The sequence below is a fragment of the Phocoena phocoena genome, chromosome 3 (assembly GCF_963924675.1).
Source record: "Phocoena phocoena chromosome 3, mPhoPho1.1, whole genome shotgun sequence".
Classification (NCBI taxonomy): Eukaryota; Metazoa; Chordata; class Mammalia; order Artiodactyla; family Phocoenidae; genus Phocoena; species Phocoena phocoena.
Genome location: NC_089221.1, coordinates 116,990,303 through 117,008,464, shown reverse-complemented (window position 1 = coordinate 117,008,464; position 18,162 = coordinate 116,990,303). Strand labels below are relative to the sequence as shown.

General features: G+C 33.9%; 1 protein-coding gene across 2 annotated transcripts in view; it reads right to left on the bottom strand.

Moving 5' to 3' along the window:
• Positions 1–18,162, bottom strand: part of MATR3 (matrin 3) — a 29,945-nt gene that overhangs the window by 7,613 nt on the left and 4,170 nt on the right. For both annotated transcript variants that reach the window (XM_065873143.1, XM_065873142.1), the window contains exons 2-9: positions 10,378–11,465; positions 5,344–5,405; positions 4,212–4,253; positions 3,771–3,883; positions 3,465–3,517; positions 2,907–3,032; positions 2,273–2,398; positions 1,920–2,087 (exon numbers count right to left, since the gene is read on the bottom strand). In XM_065873143.1, coding sequence (XP_065729215.1) covers positions 1,920–2,087; positions 2,273–2,398; positions 2,907–3,032; positions 3,465–3,517; positions 3,771–3,883; positions 4,212–4,253; positions 5,344–5,405; positions 10,378–11,289 — 1,602 coding nt within the window. In that variant the 5' untranslated portion in view covers positions 11,290–11,465. The remainder of the gene's footprint in view (positions 1–1,919; positions 2,088–2,272; positions 2,399–2,906; positions 3,033–3,464; positions 3,518–3,770; positions 3,884–4,211; positions 4,254–5,343; positions 5,406–10,377; positions 11,466–18,162) is intronic.

The window sequence follows — 18,162 nt, the reverse complement described above, 5'->3', positions numbered from 1 at the left end:
TGTATATTCTGGAGATTAATCCTTTGTCCATTGTTTCATCTGCAAATACTTTCTCCCATTCTGAGGGGTGTCTTTTCGTCTTGTTTATGGTTTCCTTTGCTGTGCAAAAGCTTTTAAGTTTACTTAGGTCCCATTTGTTTATTTTTGTTTTTACTTCCATTTCTCTAGGAAGGGGGTCAAAAAAGATCTTGCTGTGATTTATGTCATAGTGTTCTGCATATGTTTTCCTCTTACGAGTTTTATAGTGTCTGGTCTTATATTTAGGTCTTTAATCCACTTTGAGTTTATTTTTGTGTATGGTGTTATGGAGCGTTCTAATTTCATTCTTTTACATGAAGCTGTCCAGTTTTCCCAGCACCACTTATTGAAGAGGCTGTATTTTCTCCCTTGTATGTTCTTGCCTCCTTTGTTGAAAATTAGGTGACCGTATGTGTGTGGGTTTATCTCTGGGCTTTCTATCCTGTACTGTTGATCTATATTTCTGTTTTCATGCCAGTACCATACTGTCTTGATTACTGTAGCTTTGTAGTATAATTTGAAGTCTGGGAGCCTGATTCCTCCAGCTCCGTTTTTCTTTCTCAAGATTGCTTTGGCTATTTGGGGTCTTCCGTGCTTCCTTACGAATTGCAAAGTTTTTTGTTCTAATTCTGTGAAGAATGCCATTGGCACTTTGACAGGGATTGCACTGAATCTGTAGATTGCTTTGGGTAGTACAGTCATTTTTACAATATTGATTCTTCCAATCCAAGAACATGGTGTATTTCTCCATCTGTTTACGTCATCTTTGATTTCTTTCATCAGTGTTGTATAGTTTTCTGAGTACAAGTCTTTCACCTCCTTACGTAGGTTTATTCCTAGGTATTTTATTCTTTTTCTTGCAATGTTAAATGTGATTGTTTCCTTAATGTCTCTTTCTGATCTTTCGTTGTTAGTGTATAGGAATGCCAGAGATTTCTGTGCATTAATTTTGTATCCTGCAACCTTACCAAATTCATTGATTAGTTCCTAGTAGTTTTCTGGTGGCATCTTCAGGATTTTTTATGTAGAGTAGAAAATTATGTCACATCACCTGCAAACAGTGACAGTTTTACTTCTTCTTTTCCAATTTGGATTCCTTTTATTTCTTTTCCTTCTCTGATTGCTGTGGCTAGGACTTCCAAAACTATGCTGAGTGGCAAGGGTGGACATCCTTGTCTTGTTCCTGATCTTAGTGGAAATGCTTTCAGTTTTTCACCACTGAGTATGATGTTTGCTGTGGGTTTGTCATATATGGTCTTTACTATGTTGAAGAAGGTTACCTCTATGCCCATTTTTCTGGAGAGTTTTTACCATAAATGGGTGTTGAATTTTGTCAAAAGCTTTTTCTGCATCTACTGAGATGATCATATGGTTTTTATTCCTTAATGTTAATATAGCGTATCACATCGATTGATTTGCGTATACTGAAGAATCCTTGTATCCCTGGGACAAATGCCATTTGATCACAGTGTATGATCCTTTTAATATGTTGTTGGATTCTGTTTGCTAGTATTTTGTTCAGGATTTTTCTATCTGTTTTCATCAGTGATATTGGTCTGTAATTTTCTTCTTTTGTGGTATCTTTGTCTGGTTTTGGTATCAGGGTGATAGTAAATTTGGAAGTGTTCCTCCCTCTGCAATTTTTTGAAGAGTTTAAGAAGGATCGGTGTTAGCTCTTCTCTAAATGTTTGATAGAATTCACCTACTATGACTTTTAAAAAACTACCACTTGGCTAGAAAATTTATCTATAATAAGCTAAAGAACCACTCCACCTTGGATGCCAAATTACCTCCCCACCCTTTCTTCACTACAAATGAGGATATTAAAAAAACAAAACGAAACAAAAAACTTAAAGCACTCCGAGAAATAATATTTTTCAAAACTTCAACATGTATATTACCTGACTTTTCATCCTCATCAGTATATAATTCTTAATTTTCCCATAAGGCTCAGCAAGCTTGAGGACAGCACTGTCAGAATAGCCAGAATGAGGTAAATTGCTGAGATGTATCACACGTCCAAGCTCTTGTTTTTGATCAAACTTCTGGTCTGGCTTCCCTTCAGGTTTCTTTAATAAATGGGAAAAAAAAGAGAGGGAGGGGGAGTCAAACGTTGGTAGGTATGCCGTAATTATTAGTTAATACTTAAGATTATCCTAGATATTAGCAACAATTTAAAATATCTGTAAGTTAGTAAATATTAAAATGATGTATCAAATGGTTGGTAATACAAATCTGGAAAAACAGATATTACCTTTATTCTTTTATACTTCTGGGATAAATGAACTCTCACTGGCTTGCCAAATACTAATGCTGGTGTAGTTGTGTAATAATCCACTGCAGCCTGGGCATCTTCTGTGGTTGCCATTTCAATAAATGCCTAAAATGGCAAAAAAAATTATTTCCCCAAACCAACCAAATTCCACACTGCCCAAGTCTTTCCAAAAATATTTAATCATTAAATAGAAAGCATTTTCAAGAATCTAAAAGCAAAACAAGAAACCCAGCATTGCTAATTTGCTATTTATTAACGATCACCTCAGATTTTATTACCGTCATGATATTAAAACTATCATTTATTATGCCTACTGAATCTGAAATAATTTGGTGCCATTTGGGTAAAAGTTTGAAATGGTTTTCCAAATAATTATTCTTATATAGCCCTTATAGTAGCTGCAGTGTAATAATGACAATGTTACTGCTTAAGAATCACAATTTATAAAGTTACTAATAATCCATTAGTACTAGAATTTATTACAGATTAGTTCAACTATTGGCCCTTTGCTCTATATTACATTCCATATTGATGATTTAAGCTCTAACACAAAACTATGTAATCCCCTTAGGAAATATTTTAGTGATCAATAAATACTACACTTAACTCATACCTCATTAATTTTATTTAGAATCAGATGATTTGAAATAACTCCAAATGGTTCCACCAGCTGTAATAGTTGATATCTCAAGTTTTTCCCTCGCTGGAAATCCATGATGTGAACAACTCGGCTAGTTTCCTATCCATTAGGAAAAAATCAAGTTAGTAAACAAGTCTCTTTAGAAGCAATACGAAACAGGTTATGTATTATATTAAAACTTTTATAATCTACAGCCAACCGGAAAAAACTAAATATTTAAAATATGTCACTGGGGCAAATCTCAAAGTTCCAGAAAACAGTATCTGCACTGATATTTAAATTGACTACCTTGTACATAATAATTAGATAGCAAAGTTCTTAACTTTGAATCAAGGTGAGATCTCTAGACTATGGACATAGGAAAACAAAGTTTTAATTCTTATCAAAGTCATATATAAAAGCCTGATGATTTTCAAACTAAAGCAATCTTCCTAATAAAGACTATGACACAAATTCAATTAGCAAGGATTCAAGTCAAATCACATTCCCCCGAATAGCTAAAACAGTAAAAGCAAGAGCTTTATTACTGACCACTCTGCCCTTTTGCATGTGTCTTGGTCCTTGCAGGTTTCCATTTCCAGCACCTTTATAGGGAAAAAGTATATTTTTCAGTCTTGTAATAAATATACTTGCGCTACCAGGCTATTTTAATTGAAAAACAGACATTTTTCAAACACAAATGAAGGATATTACAAATATCATATGAGTACCACATGTCTTCTCATGCAATGTTATTTCTGAGTTATAGTTATATGACACTTCTTCTGCCTAACATCACTGCATTTAATTTTTATGATAAAAGCTCTTAGGGAAAGGTAACATGAATTTTATAATCACCCAGATTTCCTCTTGGTCCAACTGCTGGTCCCCCAAGATGAAATGAGGGAGGCGGAGGTCCCAGAATTCCTGGTGCTGGGTTTGTAGATTGCTGCAACATGAATGGATCACCCCTAGTATAATGTGAAAACATAAAATACAAAGCATGATAAAGTCCATCAGAAATAACTAAGATTTACTGCTAAAACATTTGTATGACTATGATTCCAATCTTTGGGGGCATTTATGTATGAAGTAACTAAGGAAAAATCTATAACAGTAAAATAAAAATTACTACATAAGATAGTTTCTAGAAATTCTTTCACCCACAGTGACTTTTACCAAACTCTCATATTCAATAAAGAAATTAAGAAAATATTGTTTATGAAATGTTGAAAAGTTTAACCTGAATTCCTTACATTGATCTCCTTTACAAACAATAGCTTAAAAAATTTAACTTACATTGTGTGTCCTGTATCATTGTCAGGATTCCATTCTGGGTAGCTTTAAAAAGACCAGAAAATTAACTTTAAAATAAAACTGTCCTATTCACTAAGTAGCCTCGTTTGGCCTTTAAAATAGAGATTATTCATTAGTAAAGTTATACAGAGTCTAAGTGTTAGAAATATTACAGTTTAAAAACATGACATGTAGATATTTCCAAAGGAAAATTTCAGAGTTTCAAATTAATCCAAATGGAGAATAAACTTGTTCTGTATTGCCTGAAAATGTAGGTAATGTATGTTGCAATTAAAATACTCCTGTATTTGGTTTTTTTGGGCCATGCCACATGGCTTGTATCCCCAACCAGAGACTGAACCCGGGCCCTTGGCAGTGAAATTGTGTGTAGTCCTAACCACTGGGCCGCTAGGGAATTCCCTATATTTGTTAATTCACAAAGAGGAAAAGTGCTGCATGAGGGACTGGAAATGTGGATTATATAGGGAAACAAAGACTGACCACAGATTTTCTTTCTCCAATATTAAATACCAAGAGCAGAGCTGACTTGTGGCACTAGACAGAAAGGACAGCCCCAACAGAGCATAGCATACGTGAAAATGGCCACTTCAGTGAACAATGGGTATCATGTGCTATTTAGGCAGGGAGATTCTTTAGGAATTCAATTTCATTCTAGCAGCTTAAACTCAGAATCAAAAGTATCTCAAAAGCAAAAAATACATCCTGAAGGGTTCTGCTTGAAAACTAACTTGTAACTTCTAGTAATTTCCCCCCTTTCCACATCTTCTATATTCTTAGAGCACGTATTACTGTTACTGCAAATGCTCTTATGAACTTGTTCTATGTACCAAAGGCTATCTTTGTCTATTAATTCTTTCAATTTGTATAAAAGAACAAACGTTTATTAACCCTAGAAATAATATTAAATAACAAAGTACCACTACCACTGCATCTAACATCCCATATACAATTCCAGATCTAAACATTTTGTTTGTAATTGGCATTGCCTGGGACAGTATCAACTATGCAATAATAACAATGTGGATATTACAAGTAAACGGTGAACTCCCCAAAGCAATCAATGGGTGTTTCTGATTCACGATAAGGATGCTTTAAAGGTATTTCAAACTCCTACATTTCAAGAAGAAGCTGGCATCGACGACTGTGACTTGCTCCATTGATATGTTGACTCCACTCCTGTAGCAAAGTAAATTAGCAGAATTAACAAAAATAAAACTAAGGTTTTTTCATTTGAACCATTCAAAATCTAGGATGTTAATCTATACATAGTATAAGCAGAACAACACCTGCCCATTCACTAATCACACTGAATTAATTTAAAACCATTTCTCTGAATCCTTGTAGCTTGATCCTGCCCTCAAATACGCCATGCACATTCTTGGAAAAACTGGATAACTTGGTTAATACACTAACAGACCTGACAGGGAAAAGATATAGAGTTAATAAAGATCAAGAGTAGTAACTGACCTTGAGATCAGCAGGCATATTAATTTCTGCTGTGGATGAAACTGAATTTTATTTACGTACCATTAGAATTGCTTTTATAGAACTCTAAATATGATAAAAATATCCATGCTTATATCACTTTAGAAAATATATACTATAAATGTGAATAATTAGTTAAAAATAGTATCTTTAATTTCATCCAGCCTTTGAGGTATGTTGCAAGTGTACTACAGCCATAAAAAACTAAGTTGATTCAACAGGAGTGACTTTTCTAGAAAATGCTCCCATTTATCAAAAAACTAAGCTCCCATTATACTTCCCAAAATCAGAGAAGCAAATTTTAGGAGTGTCCATTTCTAAATTTTAGGGAGGAAAACATTTTATTTCTTCAGTATTTGCTCCTGTGTGATTATTTTAAATTTGAAGGGATTAATTTTTTCCTATTTTATGCAAATAAACTTTCCTTTCTTTAGTTAAAAATTCACATGTAAATGATTAACATTTTAGGCAATATAAGAAAGTTAGGAAAAGTAGGCTTTGCTGCCAGACTGCCTACATTTAATTCCCAAGGTGCCACTTACTAGATGTGAATCCTTCGTGTAAGTTATTTAAATTCACTGTGATTCAATATTCTCCTAGGATTTTGTGAAAAGTAATGAATTAATAAAGGTAACCTGTTTATCAGAACATTGCCAGGCACATAGGAAGTGCTAATAATAAAAAAATTTTAGAAAGAAAGAAAAGCAACTATTATTACATTGCTTATAAAGAAAGCTATCTTGTTTTACACTTCCCGCTTTACAAGTATTATTGTTTCACAAATCCCCACAAAATAAGGCAACTTTTCCAACACCCACACTACCTAATACATTATATTTGGAATATAAAACATGGTCAGGCAATGTTTTAAAAAGGGAGTCTCACAGCTGAACTAAAATAAGGAACCAAATTACAAGAGACACCATTCTGAAACTTTTCAAAAAGTTACTTTATAAATGGGATCTAATTTTTAAAAACTAACTTACATTTTGAGAATTTACACACATTTCTATGCCCTACTAAAATTAACTAAAACTGTGAAAGAGGTAAAATGGAACACATTCAAACAGAATGGTACTTCTAAGAACTTGGGGAACTATCTCTCAAAGCTGGATTGTCTTTTTAAAATAATGGCTAATAAGTAAGGAACTGGAAGAGATCTCTCCAGCTGGCTCTACAACCAGATATTTGGGATATAAAACATTTCTACTTGCAAAGCAACAGACCATCGACTTGTTGGAGGCCACTTTAAAAATGGCTGTAACCAAGAGGCGCCATAGGTGAAGTTCACAAAATTCAGAAGCGGGATTAAACAAATACGTTAACTTAGAATTTTCTTAACGAAAAATATTCAGATTTAAAATATCCTTGAGAAGTAGTGTGTTGGGAGAGGAGCAAAAGTTACCCTATTAGGCATGCTTCTAATTAATAGGAGATGGAAAGGATATCTAGTTGACCAGAAGTTATTTATATCCAATCCCCCATGATCTTTAAAGGTTCAAACTTGTGAAAGTATGGCTGGTCTTACAAAGTACTAGAAGGAAAGCCAAGATCAAAGAATCAGTTATATATCTCCCAAACCCACCCATTACTAATCTGCACTACCATACCTGATCTTTTACTGTTTGGTCTAAGGTGAGGATTAAGAGCCAAAAGGTTTTTTAAAAAACCTATATCCTTGGATTCTACATGGAGGTAACTCTCACATCAGATTAATAAAGAGTAAGGATTCACTTTTTGAATTCAGAAGTTCTGCAGGAAAAACTACATTCACCTTGATGTCACTGAGATACCTAAATTATATAAAGAAAAGATAATTTGGAGAAGCACATGTGGAATGGCAGAATAAAGAATAACTTAAGGGCTTCTAGAATACTGAAAGGAAAATATGAACTCAAGTGACAAGACAGTGAAAGGGCTGTAGTGGCCAGTTTTCTTTAAGTGAAAGGAATTTTGAGGCAAGTTTGAGGTTGTGTAGAAAAGCAACTTGATGTTCTACAATGACCTAGAAAGAAATAAAAGCAACACCATCACTGAAAGTTACTTAAAATATCAAAAATAATGATGACAAATTAGATGTTTCTCACCTAAAAGTTTCTTATTTCATAGTAAGAAGAAGTTTTGATCATGTAGGCTATTTAACGTTACTACTAAGTGAAAAGAACAGATTTTCCAAGTTATGCAGCAATACCAGAGAGCAGGATTAAATGTTAAAAAATTTTTCATTATCTACTTTCTCTAAACTCATTGATTCTACATCAGCTATAAATTAAAAAGATCCCTACTAAAAGTGAGTATTTTTTCCATAATGAAGATATCCAGAAAACATTAGCTATGTTAAGGAAACTAAAATACATTAAGAGAATCCAGGTGCTAAAACTTCTTAAAATTGGTACAATTTACAAATACCATAAATTTTGTAAACCAAACAATCAAAGGGCCTCTAAAGTAATTCTTAACTGTTTCTAAATTTGTGATAAAATACCCAAACTAGCTAGGGTACATGCATTTTTACAGGTTAAAAGTACCTCTTGCACTAGGTAAGGTGTCTTACTCTTGAATTCAAAGTTTCAAATATATTCTTTTGTCAATTTAGGTCCATTTACTATCATTATTTATTAATATAACTGTTAAGCAACTAGAAGGTAACAACATTTGGAGAGAAAAGTATAATCATATATAAAAATGGAAACTTTTTTTCTGATTAAAGTCCTTCTTGGTTTTCTTTTGTGTTTATTTACTGAATTGTTTTCCCATGTGTAAGCAGCAAGGTTAAATGACTGCTCAAAGTCAGGAAAAGGAGACTTCCAACAACAGCTTTTGATTTATGATGACTCCAGTAGCAAAGATTTTAAGTCCCTTACAATCACTTTGAGACACTGTAACTAGCTATCTTCCTTAGAGTTTAGAGAACCTGCGAATATTTCTTGTATTGCCATTTCTGCGAACAGGCAAGAAGTAACAAAATATTTTGAGTCACCAAAGTTTAATGGACTTTTTCATTAAATCAATTCATACCAGACCTAAAACTTGAAGCTTGGTACCGAACAAAAACTAAATTCCATGATATACTTAGTGTATCCAACAAATCTGAAAAAGGAAAACCAATCTGAAAAAGAAAAATTCCCTAATTTTATGAGTTTGTGGTTCTGTCTTAAATGAAAATTAATCTATGAACGTAAATTTAGCATTTGAAGTTAATTTATTTTGACATGGATTAAAGATTAAAATATTCCCTGTATACTTAAATTATTGATGCATTATTTCAAAAGATTTTTGTATTATAAGGAATACATACAGATATTTAGCTAAGAATTATTCTTAAAGATATTTTTCAAAGTACTCTGTAAATTCAAATAATATAAGAAGTTTCTTCTCTTACTTATCTGAGACAAAAATATTGAGATCCAAACACAGAAAAGGGATTGATTGGTAATACTTTTAAAAAGATTAAAAACAAAATCTCTAATGACCTATATGATATAGTTTGCTCAAAAATCAACACTCACTTAAAAATGCATTTAAAAGGGATAGATATGAAAAGAAAATGACCCTTCCAAATGTTAATGTGAAGAAAAAACCCTGTAACAGTAACCATCAAATCAGTTTCATGGCAGCAACATGTTCCAGTTAAGTACAGCACATCAGGAAAAATGGATGGTCAGATTACAGATCGAGCTAGTGGAGTGCTATAATGTTGACCTTAAGTCAACTGCACTGTATTTTGGGGGGAAAAAACCAGTGCGAATGATTAGCATTGAAAACGTTGAAAGAGAAAAGACAATATATTTAAAAGGACATTTTGAAAAAGTTCCCATTTTGCCAGATGTGATAATTAAAGCAAAGGAGAATTCGATTTTTTTTTTCCTCAAATGACTATACCAGAAGTCTAAGCCTAAGTCGGAAAAAGAACATGCTTATGAGGAACACAGAGCAGGATACTGCAGTAGTTGATTTTCCCAAGTCTCTAAAGGGATAGATGCAATATGGGATAATAAAAAGTGAGTTTTGAAGTATGTTTAAGAAAGTTGTGGAAAAGGAGAAAAAAAATGATGAAAAAATTTCAGTTATAGCATGAGAGTTTGTGTTAAAGGGAAATTAAAAAAGGAAGAATGAACTAATCTAAAATATGAAATATACTGAAACAAACACCAGGGCTCTACATTAACTCTTTCCCTGTAGCCACAGATAAGGAAAAAAAGAGAATTGTTCAAGAATACATCTTTACTACATACGAATCAGTAATTAAGACAGATGGAGAGCTGATTATCTAGCATCCTGAATAGCAGAGCACATTGACTGCAAAAAAACCAAAAACAAAAATATATATATATACTTAAAACAATTCAACAAAGCAGACAAAAAACCTGCTTAAATATACGATTAAGAAGAACATATTGATGCCAAAAACCAACAAGATAATCCCAATGGATGACAGCTTTGTGGCCAGAAGTAATCTAGGCAGATTGTATTAATGTAAAGCCCTGGTTTAAAATGCTCAAAAACAATTACCTTCGAAATAAAGTAAGTGTTCTCAAAAGTATAAAAATTCTTGATCAACTCAATGTCACCAGACTACAGAATTAGAGTAAAAGATATAGGTAAATACAGAATAGGCACTACAACGTAAAAGAAATTAGAAGTATCTGTTGCATTAACTCACCTTATTAGAATGAACTGGCAAATCACATATAGAGCACAGATGGGGATAACCCTTCGGTAAGAGTCCATGGAAGTCTTCAATATTGCTACTTGGAGGAGCGCCCCTCTTTTTCTCAAAGAGAGATCTCTCTTGTAAGGGGCCAGGACCACGTCCCATTCTCTCATACTCACTGTCAAATTTATGATAGTTATGCGAGGTCTCACCAAAAAAAGAATCATCCCTACACCTTTCTCCATCTCTTAATCTGTCATCTTCATAATCCATTCTGTCATAATAACCAGATTCTTGAGAACGACTTCCATGGTCATAATCAAGCACTGGGTTGAGACTAGGACCACGATCATCAAAACTATCTCTTCTAAAGTGCCTTTTTTCTTCCCAATCGTCCCTAGGTACTCTGTATGGTGGCTCCCGTGTAGCAGATCTGCCATCTCTACCATAACTCAATGTAGGGCCTTCTTCAGTTCTCCTCCTTTTAAGCTGTAGAAGGATTTGGGGCAAGTTCTCAGGAGTAATCTTGTCCTCTGGATAACGACTCAGTTCATCTAAGTCTCTAGCAGACAGACCAAAGCTGGCCAAAATGTTACTGGCCTGGTCTGCATCTCCACGGTGTTGAGAAGACAAAGGGAGCGGACCTCTACTTCCAATGTTAAATATAGACTGCAAATTATGGGAAGAAGTACTAGCAGAAGACAGTGCACTATGAGCTCCTTGTTGATTCAATGAAGAACTCATTCCAAGATTCATTAAACTAGCAAGGCGTGCAGTACCCTGGTTCATCCTTCCAAGAGATGCTGGCATACTTAAAGACTGGGTAGCAGCAGCAAGAAGGCCTATTCCTGCTGCAGACAGGTCACGCCCATGACCCTGCGAGTCCCTACCGAGAGATGACTGCTGGAATGACTTGGACATTGTAGAACTATCTCTTGTCTAGTTTATAGATTAAAAAAAAAAATTTTAGAAGATGGCCAAAAAGAAAGCTCAAACTAGAAAACTAGGTTAACTTTGCTTCAAAAAATGGTAACGCCAAGAAAAAGGATCAATAAGGACTGTAGAATCTTCTTCAAGCTGAGAACCAGCAGACAACTCTGTAGAAAAATAAGCAATTTTAGTCATAAATCCCTTTAAGTAGATGCCGTTTTTTTAGAAAAAAAACTTATGCATCATGTTGATTAAAAAAAAAACATTTAAGATCTCAAACTTACAAGGAATTACATAACTTAAACAGATTTCAGATGTATGCAGAGCCTGCATATAGATATTTAAAAAGTAGTCTTTCATGCTAAAGTTTAACTATTAAAGGGAATTTCATACTGAATTTAAAAACATTTCAATTGAAGGGTTAGATGTCTGAATACATCAAAATTTCAATAAAAATATAGATGGGTCTCTTCTTTTAGAAGAATAAAAATACACCCTATAGTATGATGCTTAAGTTCCAGAAGACTAAAAACAAAAAATCAAGGTCAGCAAGTCAAAGATGAATCAGTTGTATTCTGTTTTAGAAAATGAGACCTATTAACACTATCAGAAAGAACCAAGTAAAATCACAAGTAAACGAAGCTTAGGTGTCAAGTACCTAGTATAAGATCTAAGATCAAACACAACAGTTGAGACCTTTATGCAGCAAAATCAAATTGAGGTAAAGACAGATGTGAAGAAAAATAAGTGACTTCCTACAGTTTAAGGATTTCTGCACAAATTTAAGCCAAACAATTAACTGCCTTCTTACTGTCCATCCTGTATCAGGCAGTTGCTTATTTCATCTCTAGTCTTAAAAGGTAAGGAGAACTAAATATGCTCAGTACAGAAACAGGAGACCTCCCAAGAAAAAACCCAGGTACAGGAAGTATAGGTGATTTAAAGAAGTGAAACTCCCCAAGGTAGCAGCCATCGACATTCACTTAATGCTCAGGGCCACAGCACCCCTAGAGCTCAAAAAAAGGTGAAAATGAAAATGAGATCTTGCTTACACAGATTTCTGTAAACATAGATTCTTTCACAAGAATAGCCCAATCACCTTGAAAATTTAAATTCTGAATGTGACCCTCCAAGATGTGTTTCCTCCAAGACGTGAAAATAATGAAATTATTTTCATTTTCCTTCTTATATTGTTATTTTACCTCAGAAATTGTTACATAAGAATTTGGAAAGCATTTGTGTGAGCTCATAAAGTACCAGTTAAACGATATACACAATAAATGTCCTAGATGAAACAATTTTATAATCACAATTACACACAGAGGTTTATAAGTCTTAAATTGTTTGCTACATAATTCTACTAGGAGGCATTGCTCAGTTAACTTTTATACATTTCATCACCCATACCCCTAAGTACTGTTAGTTTAAAATATTAAACTTTATTAATGTAAAAACCAGGCAATATTCAATAGTTACAAGTCTATTATGGGACCAATTCCACCAATGACAGATTAAAGTAAGGAAACACTGGATGAAAACAGTGGTAGAAGAAGTATAAAAAAAAGTTGCAGGCAAGACTTTAGATTTTACAAAAAGATGTAACAAAGTTAAAAAGACATAGAAATGCTATCAGAGGTGACTGGAAGTACAGAAGATGTTTTTGCACACCAAGAAAGACGAATTTGAGAAGACACTAAAGAAACTAGTTCTAGATGAGATCCATTATGTAAACTACTTAGGCCTTAAGATTAATAAAGACAAGACTAAGTGTACATCATTGGATGAAGGTTTGTTTGATATGACTTTTAAATGCCATACAGAATGCCGGTTGAAATATTGTGTAAACATTGGTAGGACCCTCTAAGTTTTCATGTATACTTTGTTTTTTTTTAAAAAAGAAATCAATACCATTAAGAGGGTTTTTCAAAATCAAAAATTCAATGTATAGAGGTTACTATTAATTGCAGCTTTGCCCTTCATTTGAGAGGCAAAGCTTTGTATTATTGAAAAGCCAGTCTTTTGAAAGAACTATTCTTTCCCTTAGGGAAATTATACTGCAGCATTATGATCGTATGTAAATATTTTAATTGATCATATTTTAAGGGAAATAAATGATCGTTGCATTACAGAATTATTTTTCTTTGTAGCATATATGAAAATGGTGGATCTGCAAAAAGGAAAGTTAAGAGAAGTAAAGGTAAAAGGTGATAACCTTAAGACAAACAGAAAATGGATGTCAGAAAAACTAAGAAAAAGGGCAAGACAAACTATGTAAATCCCATGACAACTTGTAATTCTTAAGAATAACAATAGTTTTGTGACTCAGAGTTTCAACTTAAAATGCTCAGCTTCAACTTAAAATGCAGTCCCACACAAAGACATGAGAGTAGCATTACTGAAAAAGAACTTAAGTCAGACTTTTGATTGAAACAAAGTTCTTAAAAATCTTTTATTAGAACAAAGAAATTAAGAGAAATCAGACAAGACAGCACTGGTGCAAGAACATTTACAAAAAGTTCCTTTAGATCTTCAGTCAATGGTGAACATAAGACGAACAAGTCACTTTAAAAGGCTCCTTTAAGCAAGACCTACTGCCTATGAAAGTTAGCACAATACTGAGAGGTTTACTAAGTTACCAAGATTTTTAAAAAAGATTAGCTTCTTTTACTGTATTTTCCCCCATCATTATAAAGTTGCCTTTTCATAGAGATTAATAAAGCTTGAAAATAATTCCTTTGAGATAACTAACCTAGAATGTAATATCAAAATCCAATTTACCCATTTAAATTCTTTATACAATAAATTCTAAATGCCCATTAATGCAGAATCTTTCACTTCCAAAAGAGAAAGTACCTCCACCCCACCCCCAACCAGGAAACATCAGAAAAAGAACGACTAATTAGGCTTGCTTTACAAATGCCATTTAACTACAATCTGATATTCAAATTCTCAATGAACAGATTTAAAGCTCATTTTAATACACAATTCTAAATTATTAACCTGGAACTTAAACCTAGTTCATGATATAAGTGCTACTAAAGATGTTAGCTTCACCTTCAACAGATGAACAAGTATCTGCATGTATGGCTAAGAAATAAGCTTCAGTTAATAATATTCAACCTCCACATTCCATGAATACTATCTGATACTCTTTATTGGATTTATTTTCTTCAACAATTAAAAGAAATGGAAAACTAAAATATTTCAGAAAACAAATGAAAGCTTAACACATCCAGAAAGTTCATGGAGAAAACAAAGTTGTTTCATATTTTGATTTCCTATGTAAAATAAAGATTACCTATTAGTCCTATTACATATTCATTCTTTCAAAGGGTTATTTAGCAGGAAGTGAAATGACCATAAGCAGACTTTAGTTCTTTAAAAGACATTATAGAAAAAAATCTTCAGCTTCTAAATTTAAAAATGCTGTTTTAAAGGTATCTAATACCATCATATGGATCTTTATGCTTTCAATTGTGTTAAATAATCACTTCTTAAAAACAATTTTTTTTTTTTTTTTTTTTTTTGCTGTACACGGGCCTCTCACTGTTGTGGCCTCTCCCATTGCGGAGCACAGGCTCCGGACGCGCAGGCTCAGCGGCCATGGCTCACGGGCCCTGCATCGTCAGGCGGACTTGCAACCACTGCGCCACCAGGGAAGCCCCAAAACAACTAATTTTAAGATGGTATAATCATAAAGGCTTATAGAGATGTTCAGGAAAGAAATATCCACTTATAATAACCCTTTAATCTCACATAAAAATTTAACACACAACAGCCAAAAAACAATAGTTTCTTGCAGTATTTTCCCCATCTGAATTAAAAACACAAAAGGGTGTTAAGAAATTTTCAGATTTTCCACGTTCTATCAAGGTCAAACACCCTTGTGATTTAACTTATTCATGTGAAAATATGCCAAATACACGTAGCAACCAACAATACCAATACAGTAAAAATGTCCTAACCATTTCACCAACAGATGGCAGGGACAGTTCACTATTAGTAATTTAAAGCATTGACTACTCTGGTCAGAACTTTTAAAGCAAGCAACTGACTCATTTCCAATTAAAATACAGGGTTAGGTTAATTACTCCTTAAAGTTTCTCATTTATTAAATTTATAATGGCTTTATAAATAACTTATCAACATAGTTTCCATTTTAGAGTGTTAAGTAAATTTTCATTTTCCCATTAGCTTATGTCACTATATGTTTTCCCAATATATGTTTATAACTTGTGTTTCATTTAAGGGTTTGATTTTTTAAAAAGATTGTTATCTGAGGAACTATTCAACTTTATATATTGAGCTTGAGCCACTTTAAAAACTTATATTTTAGTCTGTGTTCTTCAGTGCCATAATCTCACTTCAGTATGGCATGCCTTTAAGTGACTTACAAGGTTTTTTAAAAAAAACTACTAATTAATTTAAATAGTAAACCCCCTAGGAAATACTGTCCCAGATTCTTTTTTAAATTGAAGTATAGTTGATTTACAATACTATATTAGTTTCAGGTGTACAGCATAGTGATTCACTATTTTTGCATATTATACTCCACTATAAGTTATTACAAGGTAATATCCTTGTTGCTTATCCAGCTCTATTAATTTCAGTTTTGTATAAAGCAGTATGTGCCTCATCACACAATAAAGATAGAACCATATAAAGTGTCGTGCCCGGGAAGGCTGAAAAACAAGTATTATTTTTAAATGCTTTAAGACTGTCGGTGTTAATCCAATCACAGACCTGGATTCAACTTCTTGATCCTTAGGCTAACACAGTACCTTCATCTGCTAAAATAGAAATCTTAAATAGAAATCTTCACGGTAATCCACAGAAAGGATTCCTTTTATTCAGACTTGGAACATTTTTCTTTTTCCTAGGTTTAAATGTTTTTCCTAGTGACTTTATCAACTAGACATTAAATATTTTCAGATTAAGCAATAGAGAAAACTGATTAAGTAAATTCATACTACAGGAAAGAAAATTATTCCATTTAACTGGCAATTTTGACTCTTGATTTGACCTAAGACACTAACTTGGCTAACTCTCCTCTCTACTTAAAAGCAAAATTTGTGGTTTTTCTCAAGGCACCATTCTGCACTCTTAAAACTTTCCCCCTCCACTCACAACTTTATGATCTACTGCTCCTACTTTCCACAAACATTTGTACAACTCTCTGATTTGATATAAACTGAGATTTTTAGAGCCCAAATGCCTGGATTTGAATCCCAGTTCTACTACAAAGTAGCTATGTGACCTTGGGCAAATTACTTAACATCTCTGTGTTTGTTCCCTCATATGCAAAATGGGAATAAAAATAACACCCATTTCGTAAGACTTGGTACATGGTAAGCACCATAGTGATCATTTACTTTATGCAATCTGCTCCTCACAACCAATGAGAAATGAGAAGTAAAAGGACTGGCCCAGAGACATAAACACCTTTCACTTTCACTGCACTATTTCATATATCAACTATACTATCATGTCTCATCCCTTTCTATTTAAAGTCAGATTTAAAATCTGAACTTTGTTTCTGAACCAGAAGTCTGCTTTAAAAGACCAGATTTAAAGGCTGGCAGTAACCTAGACAAATAAGACTGAAGAAGAGAAGTGGATTCTAGTGAAAGTAAACAAATTAAACCTCTTCCCTCTACATTCTCTATTTCCAATCTACCTTTAAATTACCTTCTCATCCTTCAGAAATGCAGTCCATAACTCTCTATCTCCTCTGCCATAACCTTACTGGAGATACTCTGTCCTCTTGCCCTCCTGATGGCATCCGTGTATTGGATCCATGTTCACAGGTTTCAATATAAGCCTCCTAAAATATCACTCATTATTTTACTCTCTTCAAAAATATACTACTCGCGCTGCGGACTAACTAAGCCCGCAGGCGACAACTACTGAGCCTGCGCGAGAGAAGCCCACGCACTGCAACAAAGAGTAGCCCCTGAAAGCCCGCACACAGCAACGAAGACCCAACGCAGCCAATGTGTGTGTAAATAAACACACACATACACACACACAACTCCCTACTACTTACCACATGAAGTCCACACTCAAATACAATTATTAGCTGGGATGTGTCTCTCCGTTCTCCATTTAATACTAGTAATTCTCTTAAGGCCCAGCACCACCCCCTTTATATCATACATTATACAAACCTGTGTGTATAAACACCAAAGTTTAGAAACGTTAAGGAAACCTTAGATACCTTCTACCTACCAATTTCCAGTGATTCCTCCTCCCCTTCTGCAGTCTCTTGTTTTTAAGTCTTACCACTTAATAGACATATATCTTGTTAAACAGTGTTAATTTAGCATTTCTGAATTTTATACAAATTGGCTTAAAATGTATGTATTGCTTACTTTTTAAAACTGATTTACACATGGATTACATCTACATTTTCACTGCAATATAGATACCATTAGGGCACATACACTTATCTGTTTTGCAGATGATGCACATTTAGACTGTTTCCAATTTCCTGTCATTAACAAGAACGCTGTTATGAATATTTCTAGGTTTCCTGATGCTTAAGTGTAAAGTTCCCTCGTCCATTCTGCTTTCCCAGAATATCATAGCCCACAGAAGGAAACATAGCTAAGCATTAAAATTGTTCTGTTGTTCCACATCTTTTCACAGCTAGAAAATTTTTTTTACTTTTTGATGTGAACCATTTTTAAAGTCTTTATTGAATTTGTTACAATACTGCTTCTGTCTTATGTTTTGGTTTTTTGGCCTCTGGGGGGGCACGTGGGATCTTAGCTCCCCCACCAGGGATTGAAGCCGCACCCCCTGCATTGGAAGGCGAAGTCTTAACCACTGGACCGCCAGGGAAGTCCCAAGAATATTTTAAGT